This window comes from Gobius niger (genome assembly GCF_951799975.1).
Source record: "Gobius niger genome assembly, chromosome: 15".
Classification (NCBI taxonomy): domain Eukaryota; kingdom Metazoa; phylum Chordata; class Actinopteri; order Gobiiformes; family Gobiidae; genus Gobius; species Gobius niger.
In genome coordinates this window covers 7,989,347-8,006,349 of record NC_136866.1, presented here as the reverse complement: position 1 = coordinate 8,006,349, position 17,003 = coordinate 7,989,347, and the positions used below count along the sequence as shown (strand labels likewise).

The following is a 17,003-nucleotide window of genomic DNA, read 5'->3' as shown; positions in this document are numbered from 1 at the left end:
TGTGTGATCTATCACGGCAGCAGCAGAGTGAACAGCCCGCAAAGCCGGATAAAAATAAAGTTATGTTTTGATATTGAATTGAATTGTGAAGTATTTAAAATAGTCTGATGTAAGGGCTTTTATTGGACATTCAGTAAATGCAATAACATTTTCACTTAAGGCATTTATGAAAGACTGCATAAAACAATGGTAACAAGAAGCACGTCAAAGACCATGTGACATGGCATGTAGGCAACCTGAAACCTCTTGCATATAATTCTCATTTTCATGTTTATGACACATTGCACATTCAAAAACTACATTACAGTCAAAGTAACACAGCTAATTACCACACACATGCCTTTCACTATCCTTTTTCAAGCAAAATGGGATTTATTGTAAACCGACCCCTTTTTCCAAATACTTTAATAGCATATTATAAGATCATGATATGCATCAACCTGTAAATAGTGATTTAAGAAGCTGCTCAATTGGCCAAACCACTGATCATGTGCTTTTAAATTTTGGGAAGCAGTTGTGCATGTATACTGTAGGTAATCCTGAGTACTTTGGTAAAATGACAGTTCAGGGGGTTGTAGTTACTGCAGGAAGTACAGTGTTTCATTACAAACCACACTATACACACACAAATGTAAATGGGGCACTATTTTCCAAAACATATGAAAGCAGCACAGTGAACTGTAGGATTTGTAAAACAAAAACCCTATGGTCATTACTACAATAAATCCATTTCTGTAATTGTTACAAAAATATCTGTAGCACACTACAAATGAGGTATTACGAATCTTCAGTGCTGCTCTTAATAAGTGACAGTGAAAGAGCACAAAATGGGCTGCGATTATTAAAACTTCGATTGTAGGCGAGAATCAGAAAAACTCAGATTTAAAAATTATGAACAATATTAGCAGCCTTAGGACAAGACAAACACACATTTATGATGGACAAACACTAAACAATGACTTGCTGGTAGACTTTTTTTAAACAATCTCATGTTTGTAGCATGAGTGTAAAGTCTGCCGCTCTCTAGGCACATACTGCATATTTACTGCTACATCCTTTCTTTGAACTTCCCCAATGTCTTTCCTCACATCTTCATCCTCATGACCGCTCGTGGAGCCTTTAACCCAGCCGTCGGTATCCAAGCCATGCTTCTTCTGGTGGCGTTTGTAGTTGTCCCAGTGACCCGTGGTGTAACCACAGTCCTGACACTTGTAGGGCTTCTCCCCCGTGTGGCGCAGCATGTGCCTCTTGAGGTTCATGCTCTGGTTACAGTTGTAGCTGCACACAGTGCACTGGAAAGGCTTGGCGCCTGAATGGACTCGCTGGTGTCGCTTCAGGTTGGCCAGGTTTCCACAGGCATACTCACACAAATGGCACTTGTATGGCTTCTCGCCTGTGTGCACTCTGTGGTGCCGTTTGAGGTTGTCGAAGTGTGCTGAGGCATAGTCACATTGAGGGCACTTGTATGGCTTCTCACCACTGTGAGTCTTCATGTGGCGGGCCAAGTGGTTAGGATAGTGTGTAAGGAAAGGACAGGAATTGCAAGTGTACACCTTGTCACTGCGCTCGCCTGGACTGTTGGGAGACCCAGCGGAGTCTTTAGTCAGCATATCCAAAGTGCACTTGGGACATATTTGAGCTGAGGTGCCATCCTCGTCCTCTAAAATAACACCACACAGTCGGCAGGTGAAGGGAAAGAGGGAGGAGGGCAGCATCCTCTCAGAATCGGCCCCTCTGCTCCCCCTGCTGTCTGTGTCGTTTACTTGTTCTGGGGAAGTGTCTGTGGAAGTTAATGGTGGTGGTGAAGCTCCCTTCAGGCCATCAAAATCAGACAAATATTCATTGTACATGGCTCCAGAAGTCACAGTGGGTGTCTGCTTTGGCACCTGTGAAACTTTAATGTGAATAGAGGATGCAGAAGTCAAACAAACAAACTTTTACTACTAATATGGTTCTTGTTACAATTTACAACAGACTTACCTTTGGCCGAAGGTACAGAGCCCTCCTCATTTGTCTTCTGTCCAGCAGTGTGCTGCTTTTGACCCATCGGACTACTGGCAGAGCAAGGCTGAAGGTTGTTTCCTGCCGCTGAGGAGACCAGGTGCATGCGCTGGTGTCGCTTCAGGTTGCCGAGGGAACTGCAGGCAAAGCTGCAGCTGTCGCATTTGTACGGTTTTTCTCCCGTGTGGATGCGCAGGTGCCGCTGCAGGTTGACCAGCTGAGCCGAGGCATAGGAGCACAGTGGGCAGTTAAACGGCTTCTCCCCATTGTGCGTCTTCATGTGGCGCTTGACATGGTTGGCGTAGCGAGAGGAAAAGCCACAGAGGTGACAGGAGTGCACTTTGGGGGACTTGTCCTCACACAGTTGTGCTTTGTCAGTTAGTAGGTTTCCTTCACCATCACTTTCAATATGGGAATGAATCCCACTGACGCCACTTCCAAAAGGTAAACAGAAGTCTGTTGTCTTGACTTTGCAGCATCTAAGGCAGAAAGGACCAACCAGGTCTATTCCAGGTCCCAGAGGGTCATCCCGGAGCTGCCCACAGCCTCGGCAAGACAGGAAAGGTGGGAACGAATGGTCAGTCTGGACACCCCTGCTCTCATCTCCCCTTAAGTTGTGGGTTGTGCTATGTAAGTTGTCTGTCTCACTCTCCATTTTGAGCTGGCTGTAGACTGAGCTCTCCTCATCACTCAAGGGATACACAGAGAAACCAATCTCAGCCGCCACGTCTAAGGAGACAGACAAAAGCAGAAGCGTACAACATGAACAACAAAGCATATTTAAACCATACATACTTAACAATGTGTATATTTAAACACTGCAATGAAAAGCAAATTAATCTAGATAGGAAAATATTTTAAATACACTTTAAAATTCAACACTCACCTAAGATCTGGTAAACATAGCAATATTTCTGGTATGCAAAAAGAATACAAAGACAAAAACATAAATGAAGCTGCGGAATAACAGCAAGACTGTGGAGCTACAAAAACGGAGTGCGTTCCTTCCCAGAATCTGAGGGCGTGTGAGGAAGGCTAGAGTGGAGGCTGGCCTTTTATCCTGCCCCTGTGAACCCCCGGTGGATGATTACAGGCTAATGATAATGATGATGATGATGACTGTGCTGGCGAAGCTGCCGATGATGGTTATGATGATGAGGCTACACAATGATGATGATGATGATGATGATGATGATGATGATGATGATGATGATGATGATGATGATGATGATGAGGCTACATGATGATGATGATGATGATGATGATGATGGCATCCTTGATGGTAATGGTCCTATTTTATGACCCTTGTATAATATTGGTGTCTGCTCATTTTTCAACCCCCACACCCTTTTTGTTAACTTTCTTTGACTGAAGGCCACAGGGAAAAAAACTGCATGAGTCAGAGGATCTAAACATATTTGTGTGACCTAGAACCTGGTTTAATCAGATAGATTAAACCTTTATTGTTAAGAAACTAGGCTAAAAAAAGAAAATGTGCCAGGTTTTAGCAGGAAACCTGGCACATTTTTTTGTCAGACGTTTAAATATGCTCTAGATAGTACATTTAGTTTGGAAGAGCGTTCCAAAGGCTCATGGCTTCACAATCTGCCTGGAGTTTTTCCATTTACTTGTCTTCCCCAATGACCATTTAAAACAATGATTGACTCTGCTTTTACAACAATGACTGGAGGGTGAAAAAAAAACACATACAGTGGGAGGAAAATGTATGTGAATGCTTTTCTTCCTAAATTGGTCAAAAAATGTTGTCTGATCCTCCTCAAAATCATAAGAATGAATAAACACTGTCTGATTAAACTAATACCGCCAAAACAATCAATCAATCAAACTTTATTTATAAAGCGCTTTTCATACCGAAAGGTATCACAAAGTGCTTTACAGATTACAACATTTAAAACAATACACCTGGCACAACCTCCCATATATATATTTTATATATTAGGATTAAATAAATAGATTAGTCAGTTAAAAGCGAAGCTAAAGAGCTGGCTCTTGAGCCTGCTCTTAAAAACATGAACGTTCTCTGCAGCCCTGAGCTCCTCCAGCAGGTCGTTCCAGAGCGAGGGCCGTAATATTGGAAAGACACCTCACCATGACTCTTTTTGTTGACTTTAGGAATAACTAGGAGACCCCTGCCGGAGGAGCGAAGGGGCCGTGAAGGTTCGTAAGGTAAAAGCAGTTCTGAAAGATAAGAAGGACCAAGACCATTAAGACATATAAAAACCATTAAAAGAACTTTAAAATCGATCCAGAAACACACGGGGAGTCAATGCAGCGATTCTAACACCGGTGTAATGTGGTCCCGCCTCCTGGTCTTCGTCAGGACACGAGCTGCTGAATTTTGTAAAAGTTGTCCTTTTTGGGAAGACCAGAAAGCAGGGCATTACAGTAGTCGATACGACTGGTGATAAAAGCATGCATTAGCGTCTCCGCGTTGGCCCGAGAGAGAATGGGGTGGACTCTGGCTATGTTCTTTAGATGGTAAAAACCTATCTTTGTGATATTCTTAAACAATTACATGTTATCATGTTTTCAATGGTCATAACATGTAAACATTCACAGGACAGGGAGGAAAAAGTAACTGAACTGCAACAGTTTTGTAAAAAGGAATGGTCTAAGATTCATCCTGATCGTTGTGAGTGTCTAATCTGCAACAACAGAAAAGCAGTTCTTGCTGCAAAAGAAGGATCAGCCAGATATTTAATACAGGGGTTCACTTACTTATTTCACACTGTTGTGAATGTCTCAGGTTCTTTTGCAAAATATCTTGATAAATTTGTGAATTCATTTTTCTATGGATGACAGCGCGTTCTAATGATATGCTGTTTTAATTTTCCTCCACACATGACGTTGTATGTTTCGCCCACACAATTAAACTTTGGGTTTAATCCACAGAATATTTTGCCAGTAGTGCTGTAGAGCATCCAAGAGCTCTTCGCAAACCAAACTTGAATTGTGGAGTTAAAATGGAACAGCACACCAACATCTAAACCCTATCCCCACTGGCTTCAGAGCTAATCCTTCTACTGAAACTGCCTGTTGTTATTTTATGGAATCAATCAAATCAAGCATTGACACAGGAAAGGTGGTAGGTGCTGTATTTTTAGACCTACGAAAGGCTTTTGATACCGTTAATCATCTGGTGCTATTGTCCAAACTAAAACAATATAATTTATCCATCAATACCCTTAGCTGGATTAAATCCTATTTAGCCGGGCGCTCTCAGTGTGTCCGTGTAAGTGAAGCAGTGTCCCAACTGAGAGAGTGCACTATGGGAGTGCCACAGGGATCTATCTTGGGGCCATTATTGTTCAGTTTATATATAAATGACCTCCCATCCGTGTGTGATGATGTTGATGTCCAGATGTTTGCTGACGACACCGTTATCTACACGGATGGGAAGGACCATGAACAAGTGGCAACCAAGCTATCCGTGGCAATGGACAAAATTTCTATATGGTTGAATGATTCCTGTCTAACACTGAATGTGAATAAAACTGCGGCAATGTTTTTCTCAACAAAACCAAACAAAAAAACGAACTCCTTAATTACAGTTAAAGGAAAAAAAATTGATAATGTCAATGAGTTCAGATACCTTGGCATCATTTTAGACTCGAAACTAAGCTCTAAGAAACACATCAAAAAGGTATGCCATACAATAAAATATAATCTGTCTACATTTAAATCTATAAGAAATTCATTGACAATACAAGGAGCTAAAACGTACTTCAATGCAATGATATGACCTCACTTTATGGTGTATCATGCTGGTCACAAGCCAACAAATCCACAATTAAACCTTTAGAATCTCTTTATAAACAAGCACTTAGGATTCTAGATAGAAGATCGCGACAGTATCATCACTGTCAAATATTGACCAAATATAAAATGCTCAATTTTGAATATATAGTTAAATCAGCCAATCTAAAATTATTATTCAAGATTGTTAATAATGTGGCACCTCCACCACTAAAAAGGTTTGTCCAATTAACATCTGATCAGATGGTCAGAAAAACAAGGTCAACAGTCAATGGCCAATGTACCAAACCAAAACGAAAAACAGCATTAGGACAATCTGCATTTTCTTTTAAAACTATCTCTGAATGGAACAAACTTCCAACTGCACTAAAATTATGCAAAGACTTAAAATGATTTTGCCTGAGTGTGAACAACATTTTCTGGTAAAATCAAACATGTCGGCATTAAAGAAAACAACAACAGCAACAACAACTAAATTTGACATCTGAGAAGGGTAGGGGTGGGTATAGACTATAGAGGAACAAGTTTTCCCTTTAATAAAATGTGCTTTTTTTAAAATTGTATATAAAATGTAAATACTGTCTGTAAATATTATGAACTGTATTTTTTATGCTTTTTGTAGTGTTTTGTAATTGTCTGTCTCGGGGACTGCAGATGGAAATTAGCTCCAAGAGCTAAAGTCTGGTACAAAGCATCTTTTCATCTGCTGATTAATGCTCCTGTACATGTCCCTGTCAAATAAACTAAACTGTGAAGTACGGCGCAGAGAAAATCATGGTGTGGGGCTGTTTTGTTGCCTCAGGGTCTGGACAACGTGATATCATCAATGGAAAAATTTCTTCACAAGTTTATCAAGATATTTGCAGAAAAACCTGAGACATTCTCAGCAGCGTGGAATAAGTAAGTGAACCATTGTATCAAATAGCTGGCTGGCCCTTCTCTTGCAGCAATAACTGCTTTCCTGTTGTTGAATCTTGGACCATTCCTCTTAACAAAACTGTTACAGTTCAACAAGATACCTAGGTTCACTTACTTTTTCCTCCCCGTCCTGTGAATGTTTACATGTTATGACCATTAAAAACATGATAACATGTAATTGTTTGGGTGGTATTAGTTTAAGCAGACACTGTTTATTCATTGTTATGATTTTGAGGAAGATCAAACCACATTCACATACATTTTCCTCCCACTGTATCATAGCTTCTTCTTCCAAGACACCAAAAGCTATATATTGAAATGAATGAGAAAAATACAATAAATCCTTATTTGTTTCTGTCGTCCAAGCAAAGTATTTGTCATGCAACTATAAAACAGGCCGTTAGAGTTTTTATTTTTTTTTATTTTACCAACCTGCAAACTTGTCCAGCCCTAAAATCTTGTCATGATCAGAATCGTCAAACTCGAGTTCAGGTCCAAGAAGTATGTCTGTGTCTAAGGAAAGACTCCCCGGAACTTCAAAGGCTAAAGCATCTTCAGAATCCACTAAAGGAGCATAAAACAAAACAAAACATTACCTGAAATTTCATTAAAAATATGTTAGAAAACGACAATGTGATTAGTGGGGCTGTGAAGATACACTACATATCACGATACAAAGGGGCTAATACGCATCGTATTGTGATACATTAAGTGTGTTGTATTAGACATTAATATGTCCCCAAATGTTTTCTTGCATTACAATGAAATACTCATCTTAAATATTGCACTAAATCAAGGGCAGTCTAATGGCATAAAGTAAAGTAGTTTTTGACAGATGGAGCTCATTTACTGCACGCAAGCCTAATGATGCCTGACTCCATCTCGGTAGCTTAATGGCTGCAAAAGCACGGCTCCACAGCTGTCATGTTACAGAAAACAGCTTTGTTCAAGGACAATATTGCGGCAGCACTTTACTAGAATCCTGACTTTATACTACCCTCTACTGGACAATTCGACGTACTGCAGCTAACAGAGAAAGTGTGCCATTAAACAAATTAAAGGACAAAATATGCATAGACAGACACCATTACCAGAATGGTGTCTGTCTATGCATATTTTGTCGAACAGATAATAACTATAAACTTATGATCAGTGGCGATTAATGCTGTATAGTGTTATTTGGGAGTACTTACACTTGACTGGCTGTGGATTCTGTTGTTTTTTTCTGGGCATCTTCTGGTCAGCCTCACTTTTGTTTGTCGTGTCTCTTCACACACCTTCACAACCATCAGCCTCTCTGTTTACAGCCTACGCTTGAATAAACCTGTAGATACATGATTGACACACATTAAATGTATGTACTCAATATTGCACCACTGTAACATTGCATTGCATTTAAATGGCACCAGTTAAAGCTAAATAATGGCAATGTACTATACAAGGTATGTGCAGGAGGCATGCAACCAAGTTATATGTATACAAGTAGGCATATATTTGATAAATAAATCACGTGCCTCTAAACATGTTAGCTAGTCGTTAAGTCAAGTCGTAAATGGAGTAATTTTCAATCAGGATATAGTTTATATACGCTACTGTGTCAATACGATAGGTCATTGGTGCTGCCTAAAGCTAAAATAGCCAAGGGGCTACTGTAACTTCACACTGAGCTAAGCTAACTTACCAAAAATAGATAAATATTCCTCTCGTTCAGGTTAGCGACGCAAGTAGCTACAGACCACTGCCATTAACCATGAAGATTTCCCTCTACAAAGGTTCATTGGGTGGAGATCCGCCATGTCCTCAAGAGCTGCTGTGACAAAGAAAGGCAATTAATGGTATTTTTCATAACTTAATTGATTTTTGGTGCACCAGTTGTCAACAGCGGCAATAACTAGTAAAAGCATCCGGTATACGCCCTTCAAAGTAAAACCACACGGCAGGTCGTGTTTTTTATGCAAACGATCATCTGCCGTAAATTGTGATCTTATTATACATAATAACTGATAAAGTGGCTAATATATACAAGCTATCTATTGAGAAACGCTTGGTGAGAGGGCGCACGAGCTGCGCTAAGACAAAGGTAAAAGCTTAAAGTACAACTTGCTTTATTATGAAAAGTGCATCTAGGATAGATTCCGTTTCCACAAACAATTTTCCAGCAAAGCATTATGGTTGTTGTAGTTTATGTAATGCCTTATATTATAATAATAAAAATAGCTATTGGTTGGTTTAACAAATCGCAAATCAAAATATTTTTGAATACATTTAAAGTCGATGTGGTTTATGCAGTTTGTATAATAAACAGGAATGCATTTTGGTAAAAAATAAAATGAAATAATAATAATAATAATAATAATAGCCTAGTAATAACCTACTTGTCATAGCCTAAATGATACATGAGAAAAATGTATCGCTAAAGACCCAACTAAAATTGCCTAAACAGAAGGATCCACCTGCCCACATAACAAACTTGTTTTGCTTCATGAGATGACAGACATATGAACAGGAGATCCTGGGATTTTGCGTCAGCCCATTGGTCCAGGTCACTGCAGTGAACCTCGCGTCTGATCCATCAGTCTGTCTCTGTTCACAGACTCCCTCTCGGTCTCTGCTGTTCCCGTTGTTCTTACTGGAGTCCACTACCATCTTTGCTTTCTTCTCCGGTTACATACGCTCGTCGTGCTGCAGTGATCGGCCAAGGGGACTGGGGATAACTTGGCTGCTGTTTGCTCCTTCAGGGGAGGAGCCATTGATGCTACGCTGCAAAGAGAGGACGCCGCACACAGAGGTATAGAGCGCCTTTTATGTAATACAATTTAACATATGTTCTACGAGCCTTTATCACGACTTTTTCCTTGATCTCCTTTTCTCATCTCGCCTTGTCGCATCCTGTGTTGTTTGTGGCTGTCATTTTAGTTGGAGGTTGTTGCGATTTGCTACAGCGTCTAAACCTGCCACTCCCTGCAACAATGATGCCCTTTCCAGTGATTTAACAGGGTGTTATGTAGGATTATGTGAAATGATTTTAAGGTCAACTAAATACATTTGCGTCCACAAGAACCCACGTGCTTTAATTATGCTCATTGTCTGCTCAGTGACAGCACCCTATTATTTTGAATTAGACAGAAGCTAACACCAAAATAAACAAAGATAAAATATAGGCTACCATACATGCCATGAATGAATCTGTATATGTTGTATTTAGGCATTTAGAAGAAATGGGTCTCATCAGCCACACTCTAGACATATGGAGGACCACATGGTAGGCAGGATTGTAGTGTTGTCAGGGATGCCATAGGAATAAAGCAGTGTGTGTGTGTTTATGTGGAAGCAGACTGAGGTCATTCTCAAGTCTCCAGGACCCGCATTGCTGATGTAGGCTGCTGTCCAGTGAAGGGGATTTTAATTGGCTGTATTCAGAGCTTTACCTCTTGGGGGGGAAAAGTGCTTTATTTTTTTTATTTTTTTTTACACTTTGAGCATACTGCCTAGCAACAGTTCACTAACAAGTTTTCTCTCCTCCAACACCTTTGCACTGAGGTGAGCATCTTTCTCTCCTGTCAGAGTAATGCCATCTGTTATTTATGTGATATGTTACAAATATGAGAGATAAAATGTATTGAGTTGGATTAAAAGGTGTTTATCTTATTCATAATTCATGTGGTCGCACATCGCAATGACCTAAGATAAGATCACCCCCCCAGAAAAGAGGCCATTTTTCTTATGAATATTACAGTCATTGGATAGCATATATCTCCCAAAGGACCTGATTCAACACAATTGATTTTTCCCCCTCCTGTGAAGAGACTACTTAACTCTGCTAATAACTAGACAGTGCATACGTATGGCTGCTTTTGGGTTCACTGAGATGCCATAATCTGCAGAGTTCTCCCAATAAACTCGTTTGCCAGTTATGTCTGTTCTTGTTTGTACGTCCTCTAGGGGTGAAATATCTTTGGAATCATAAATCTCATCAGTTGCTTTCATTATGTTGCTTGATTTTAAGCCTAAAACTTGAAATCAAACACAGATTGTCGATTTATACTTTTTTTTTTTACATAGTTTTTATATTGTTTTATATATCTTCCTCGGTTTTATTGATACTGTTAAATGTGGTCCATTACATAACAAATTCTTTTATTAGTCCTGTGGCTCAGCTGCTCTTATTATAAAAGCCCGGGGTTGTCTTCTGTTAGACATAGTGATCAGTGTGTGCCTTCTATCACTTTCCCAGTGTCTCCCCCTGGTCCACTCTGTCTGTCACTGTCCCGTCCTCCATCTGCTGTTTATGACTCCGGCCTACTACCTTAATGCTCCTCCCTGAGGTTTTATTGATGAAGTAATTATTCCATTGTGTTTTCATATCCAAGTTATTTTTTTGAAAGTGAATGATGTCATCCATAAAATACTGTAGTTTATTTTTTTACATAAACTTAATTTAATATTTGTTCAGTGTAAGATTATTTTAGGTTTACATAACTTTTAATTGTATGCATATAATTGCCATCATTATTATTAATTTGCAGTTCATTGACATCCTGTGTATTGTTTTTCAGATAGTGACTGCTGCCATGAAGAGCTCACTAATTCCCTCACTCACAGAGCAGACGACATGACTGTGTTGTGGAGAGGTTCCATATTAGTAATGCTCCCCTCAGGCAGGGATTACCTCCTTCAGTTCATGACTGCCTCCCACGTCACACACAACAGAGGCCTGGTTCACTGAGCCCCCCCTCTTAAAAACAGCCATCTTTACTGACAGGGTTAACACTCTGCTACTAACACATGCTTGTTGGCCTGCTCTGCTGCCTCTGCTCCAGCTCCTCGTTATGAAGAGGCCCAAACAGCAAACAGGGCCCTTAAGTTTTCTAAACTTCTTCAGCCGAAAGCCAAAAGCTGAGCCAAGGCCCGAGAAGAATGTGGAAGTCAGGACCAAAGAAGAGGTGGCCATAACTCTGACCCCGAGCGAGCATCCGGAGCAGGTAACACCAGGCTGCATGACCTAATGTGACCTAGTATGTTCTGTATTTGTTCAGCAGTCCTATTATGAGGTTTCAGTATTTCATTTGCATCAGTGTGATCTGGTAAACCTTTGTGCACAGGAGCTCAGAGCAGAAGCTGGAGAACATGCAGAGGCCGACGGGGGAGATGCAGCTGCACTGACAGTGACTGAGGCCGGTGAGGGTGCTGTTGCCACAGCGACTGTGGAGGTGAGTGGAGTCAGTGCTGGCTCCACGGGCGTCCTGTCCTGCTGCTCCAGTCAGGAGCAGTTGTTGGAGGAGCACCTGGAGGAGTGCCCACTGTGCCTCCTGAGCCAGCCGCGCTGTCATTTCCCTCGTCTGTCGTCCTGCTCACACCGCACCTGCATTGACTGCCTGCGCCACTACCTGCGCATTGAGATCTCCGAGAGCCGCGTGGCCATCGCCTGTCCTCAGTGCCCTGAGGCTCTGGAGCCTCTGGATGTGCGTGCCATCCTGGATGACCAGGCCCTGCTGGACCGCTTTGAGGAGTACCAGCTGCGGAGGTTCCTAGCATCAGACCCAGACACACGCTGGTGCCCCGCACCCGACTGCAGGTGATTCCTTTTCACACAGTAGATCTACCGGATGCAGACTTAATATCAAAGTATTGCAGGTGGCTTATTAACAGAACTATTTCCAAAATAGTAGTTCTCAAATGTATTACACAATGCCATTGCCACCAATGCCACCATCTATGAAAAATATTTGGTTTGGCTTAAAACCAGCCAAAAAAATAGGTTTGTAACTAGATTATACTTATACCAAGTCTAAAAATACACTTAAGTCTGTCTCTTGTAGTTTTAAAAGAGGATGACATCAAGGGAGAGCAAAATGATAAATAAATATTAAGATAACTGCACAGAACACGGAGAATACCCTCCCCTCACAAGAATATGTATCTTAAAACACACATTTAAGAATACATTAGAGAGTAAGAATGCGTTCTTATTGTTTATTTATTGCATATTGCATTAGTTAGTGGATAATTGTAGTGTGGGTGTGTATGTGTGTGGGTTTGCATATTTGTTCTAATATACTGCATGTGGATTGGGAGCTGTATAATAGACTAATGTGTGTTTTCTTTAACAAACAGGCACTTTTGAAGGCCAGGAGTTCTTTATTGAGTACTAATAAAATAGTAATAGTTTAATGATCATGTCCACTTATTTGACAGATTTCTGCCCTGAAAATGTGTTACATAACTCTAGCTATTGCTCAGTTACATACACACATTCCTCATGATCTTAGTGGGTCTAAAATGGAACATTCTGAAGATTATGCCGTGTCAAAGTGTTTGTACTAATTATTCAACTACAAGGCTAAAAAGAAAGACATGACCAGGCTAAATTATGATATAAACAGATTAAAGATAAGCCTATATGTAAAAGTTAACACAATTGCTGAAGAAATGCATGGAAGCGGCATCGAAGAATGGGTTAAATGCAGAGGACGAATTTCCCTACGGGGACAATAAAGTATACAAACAAACAACAAACAAACAAGACAAATATTAGTTTTATATATTTTGTTCTTTGTGTTTCTCTTCCTCAGTTATGCAGTGATTGCCTATGGGTGTGCAGAGTGTCCTAAACTAAGCTGTGGGCGGGAGGGCTGTGACACAGAGTTCTGTTACCACTGTCGGCAGCTGTGGCACCCCTTCCAGACGTGTGACCAGGCTCGACGCCAGCGCGCTCGCCACACATCAGGGGGCAATGATGCATCTGCACTGTATGTCTTCAATGAAGAACCTGGAGGTGAGGTCCTTTACTTTCTTTGATAAATTCCCACCCCTTTATTGCTTGATCTGTTGTCTTTCAGATGCAGAGGAGATCAAAGCATGTCCTCGCTGTGGTGCCTACATCATGAAGACCAATGATGGCAGCTGTAACCGAATGAACTGCACTGTGTGTGCCTGTCAGTTCTGTTGGCTCTGTATGCAGGAGATCACCGACGTGCACTACCTCAGGTCTCTCATCAGCACCGCATGGTTCACACAGGCTAATGATGAATCATAATCACTTTACTGATGTTAATATTTTGATTGAAAACATGTTTATTTGCTCAGTGTTACAGGTTTCAAAACCATTTGTGCCAAATAAATGAGAGGCACTGCATGTTTGTTGACATTTTATAGCAGCTTCAAAATTCTAACACAAAAGATAAATAAATAAGTAAAATAAATACATATATTCTTTAAAAACTCTTTACAAACAAAATGCCACAAGACTGTTTAGGATGATAATTTCTGTCTCCCATCGTAGGATCTAATATTACGTAAAAACTGTGTAAGTCAACATTCAGCATACCATTGTTTAGAGGCTATATTACTCCACACTGTCCGTCTGGACTTCAATTGATTTTTCCTGCCCGGGATCCACTGCTGACTTTTTTCACATTTTCTTCTGGCATAAGATGTAAATCCACATACACTCTCACTCAGTACCAAAAGTTCTCGGTGTAGAGAGAGAATATTGCATTATTTTGCTTTTTCCTTCACATTTACTGTAGTCGTGTTGTGCGTTCATTACAGTCCCTCAGGATGTACTTTTTGGGGGAAGAAGCCATGGTCCCAAACCCGCAAGGTGTTGTGGCAGGTGGGCATGTTGCTCGGAGCGCCCGTGGTCATCTCCCTAATAGCTGGCATTGCCATTCCAGTTATTATTGTGGGAATACCAATCTATATGGGCCGCAAGGTACAGAACAAACACCGCCTTTTTGACTTGTCTGTGAGAATAAGAGAAAAAACATGTACACAGGTGAGGACTCTGTTGTATACTTAATTATCTGTTTGTTTTAACAATCTCCAGGTCCATGGTCGCTGTAAAAAAAACAATATCTCAGGAAGTAAGCACTACTTGACTGTGGCCAGTGGAGTGATGATGTCCATGTTTGTGTCTCCTGTTATAGCTGCTGTAACTGTAGGTAAGAATATGCTTCATGAAAAATCAGAAATCGACATAGATCAATGAGAAAAATGTTTTATTTCCTGTTTGTGTGCAAAAATCCAACACATCCCTCAAGCAAGCTCTAATTTGTCACCCTGCATTTCCCTGATATACCTTATGAAAGCACAGGAACTTCCTTTACATCTCTCTGCCTCTGCTGCTGATGCACTGCTACTCTTGTTACGTCCCCGGATCAGACCAGACTCTCTGCTCAATGAGAGGTTGGCACAGGCCCATCCCGCTGCCCTGGTTTTACCCCGATGATACGAGTCAATTGTGCTCCACTATCCGTGCTGTGTTAATGATGTCCCTTTGTCTGGCCTTAGCGCCGCATTGTGTTTCCACATTCCCAGCAACCTCCATTACTGAGGGCATTCACATAGACACACAACTCTTGCTTATGGAAATATATGGAGATTTGGCTGTTGTCTTGCATTGATAACTGACTGCATTAACCATTAAGGCCTCAGTGATGCTTTCCATGAACTATGGAGATGTGCTATGTGCAGAATTTGGAGTGTGTGGCTCTGTGCTGAAACAAGTAAAGCTCCCTCTAATGTTCGTTTTGGAAAATGCATCATCAAGAATCGTTTTAGTGGGGTTCAGTGGGATTAAAATGAACATTGAAAAAAAACAAAAACATACTTCTATTGTATTTTCTGTCTTTGCAGGAGTAGGAGTGCCACTTATGTTGACTTACGTCTATGGAGTAGTACCTATGTCGCTGTGTAGAAATGGCTGGTGTCGCCCACAAGGAGAACCTCCCGAATCTCACAACATTCAACTGGAGGACCTTGCCAACTGTTAGTGACTTATACACCCTACAATCATCATTTATCCAGAATCAACCTGACTTGAGTGATCTTTTTCTTACAGATCTTCTATTCTCCCACGTAGTCAGCGACCACTGGACAGGTCAGAGCAATCCGACGCTCAATGACACCAGCGTACAGGAAGTGAGGGTCAGTGTCCAGGAAGTGGGTGTCCTGCCAAGTACGAGCAGCACTCCCCAACGGATAAATACAAACGACGCTTTAGATGAAGCCACTAAACGCCATGGATACACCCTGCAGGACAACCAATCAGACTGCGAGGTGGTTATTGTGCCTGATAGTAAAGTCACTGACCAAGAAGATGTTCCTCCAAGGTGAGTAGTGGTAGTAGTAGTCGTGCCTGACTTTTTATGATTTAATTAATAAACTTATGAATATCTGGTGGGGCTGGGAATCACTTTTGAGGAGTTGAGACAGTATATTGTACAGCTGTATGAGGGTATTTCATGACATGTTTTCATTTAATTCTAAACCAGATTATTCTATTATTGTGACTATACTGAAACACTTTTATTTTCTGCTTCATCAGGGACAGGACCAACATTGAGGTTCGTGTTGAGATTGAGACTCAGCCCAGAGGAGTGCGCCAGTCCAGCCTAAGTAGCATCCTGTCTGTTGAGTCTTCGGGACGGGCCCATTCGCAGTCCCAGGACAATTTGTGTGCCTCAGAAGTGGAAGAAAGCCAAAAGAGAGAAGAGGAGACCAGACCAGAGGGGGCAGCAGAGGGAACGTTTGTCTCCGTTTTTGAAACAGAGACTGTATGAATTTTTGATTTTAGATATGAGACAGTAACACAAACTAAGAACAGGATTTTACCGGAAAATGACAGGCCAAGGTTATCATCCTGCTTCCATGACAGATCCTTCCACCAGATGCCTTTAGCTCCAGCCTCTAAGGACAGACAATTCACAAAGAAGCTCTGTGTTTGAATGTACATGACATACAAATACACTTCAGCATGAGACTGGACCGAGCAGAAAGGATAGCAAACTCCTATTAATCCTACAGCGAGAGCATGTCTAGTTCAGGGGGCCAGTTTGTGACTACCTGACCCCCCTATGGTATTTACTTCAGCTCCCTCTTTGTCTGGCTGTGTCTTTTGTTGACTTCATTTGTCAATAAAGAAGCCCTTCAAGCATGAGTTCTTGTATGGGGAAATTCCAACAGTGGGATGTTGTCGTAGGACATGAACCTTGAGTAAATCCTTTGACTGTTTTCTCTCAATGAACGAACAAGTTTCCTAAAGGCGCACTTTTACACAGGTTTGGATCAAGAAAGGTGATTGGGCGAAGCTGCGATAACAGCCAACACCCAGTAGAGGGAGCCATGGTATTATGGATGGCTAAAACTAATCGGAGAGTTTGTAATGACAGTGATTTAATCGCTTTAATTTAACACACTTTAATTGGCAAATTGTGCAGATAAACTTGAGTTCATTCAAATATGAATCGATGTATTTTAAATCCCTTGCTACAGCTTTTAGATAACAATATGGAAAAGGTATATTA

At 41.0% G+C, this 17,003-nt stretch overlaps 2 protein-coding genes across 3 annotated transcripts; one reads left to right on the top strand and one right to left on the bottom strand.

Annotated features, from left to right (window-relative positions):
• Positions 1-116: 116 nt before the first annotated feature.
• znf513a (zinc finger protein 513a) lies at positions 117-8,596 on the bottom strand. Of its 2 annotated transcripts, none has more exons than XM_079572600.1 (5): positions 8,378-8,596; positions 7,890-8,020; positions 7,129-7,260; positions 1,981-2,730; positions 117-1,894 (listed from the first exon to the last, which is right to left on the bottom strand). In XM_079572600.1, exons 2-5 carry the CDS (start codon positions 7,927-7,929, stop codon positions 978-980), a joined length of 1,839 nt encoding a protein of 612 aa, XP_079428726.1. In that variant the 5' UTR covers positions 7,930-8,020; positions 8,378-8,596; the 3' UTR covers positions 117-977. The 2 variants fall into 2 exon arrangements, with proteins under 2 accessions (XP_079428726.1, XP_079428727.1); XM_079572601.1 differs by having other exon boundaries at positions 8,433-8,590.
• Positions 8,597-9,100: 504 nt separating this feature from the next.
• Positions 9,101-16,989, top strand: LOC306975015 (E3 ubiquitin-protein ligase RNF19B). Its single transcript, XM_079572434.1, has 10 exons — positions 9,101-9,484; positions 11,253-11,678; positions 11,799-12,271; positions 13,269-13,471; positions 13,536-13,683; positions 14,248-14,410; positions 14,525-14,639; positions 15,334-15,465; positions 15,539-15,809; positions 16,025-16,989. Exons 2-10 carry the CDS (start codon positions 11,526-11,528, stop codon positions 16,257-16,259), a joined length of 1,893 nt encoding a protein of 630 aa, XP_079428560.1. The 5' UTR covers positions 9,101-9,484; positions 11,253-11,525; the 3' UTR covers positions 16,260-16,989.
• Positions 16,990-17,003: the final 14 nt, after the last annotated feature.

Excerpts from the sequence above, each read along its gene's own strand:
- znf513a (XM_079572600.1), bottom strand. The coding sequence starts at position 7,929 with ATGCCCAGAAAAAAACAACAGAATCCACAGCCAGTCAAGT. Across the intron at positions 2,731-7,128 it reads AGGGCTGGACAAGTTTGCAG|ACGTGGCGGCTGAGATTGGT; the intron begins GTTGGTAAAATA and ends CTGTCTCCTTAG. Across the intron at positions 1,895-1,980 it reads CTCTGTACCTTCGGCCAAAG|TTTCACAGGTGCCAAAGCAG; the intron begins GTAAGTCTGTTG and ends TTCACATTAAAG.
- LOC306975015 (XM_079572434.1), top strand. The coding sequence starts at position 11,526 with ATGAAGAGGCCCAAACAGCAAACAGGGCCCTTAAGTTTTCTAAACTTC. Across the intron at positions 14,640-15,333 it reads TATAGCTGCTGTAACTGTAG|GAGTAGGAGTGCCACTTATG; the intron begins GTAAGAATATGC and ends CTGTCTTTGCAG. Across the intron at positions 15,810-16,024 it reads CAAGAAGATGTTCCTCCAAG|GGACAGGACCAACATTGAGG; the intron begins GTGAGTAGTGGT and ends CTGCTTCATCAG.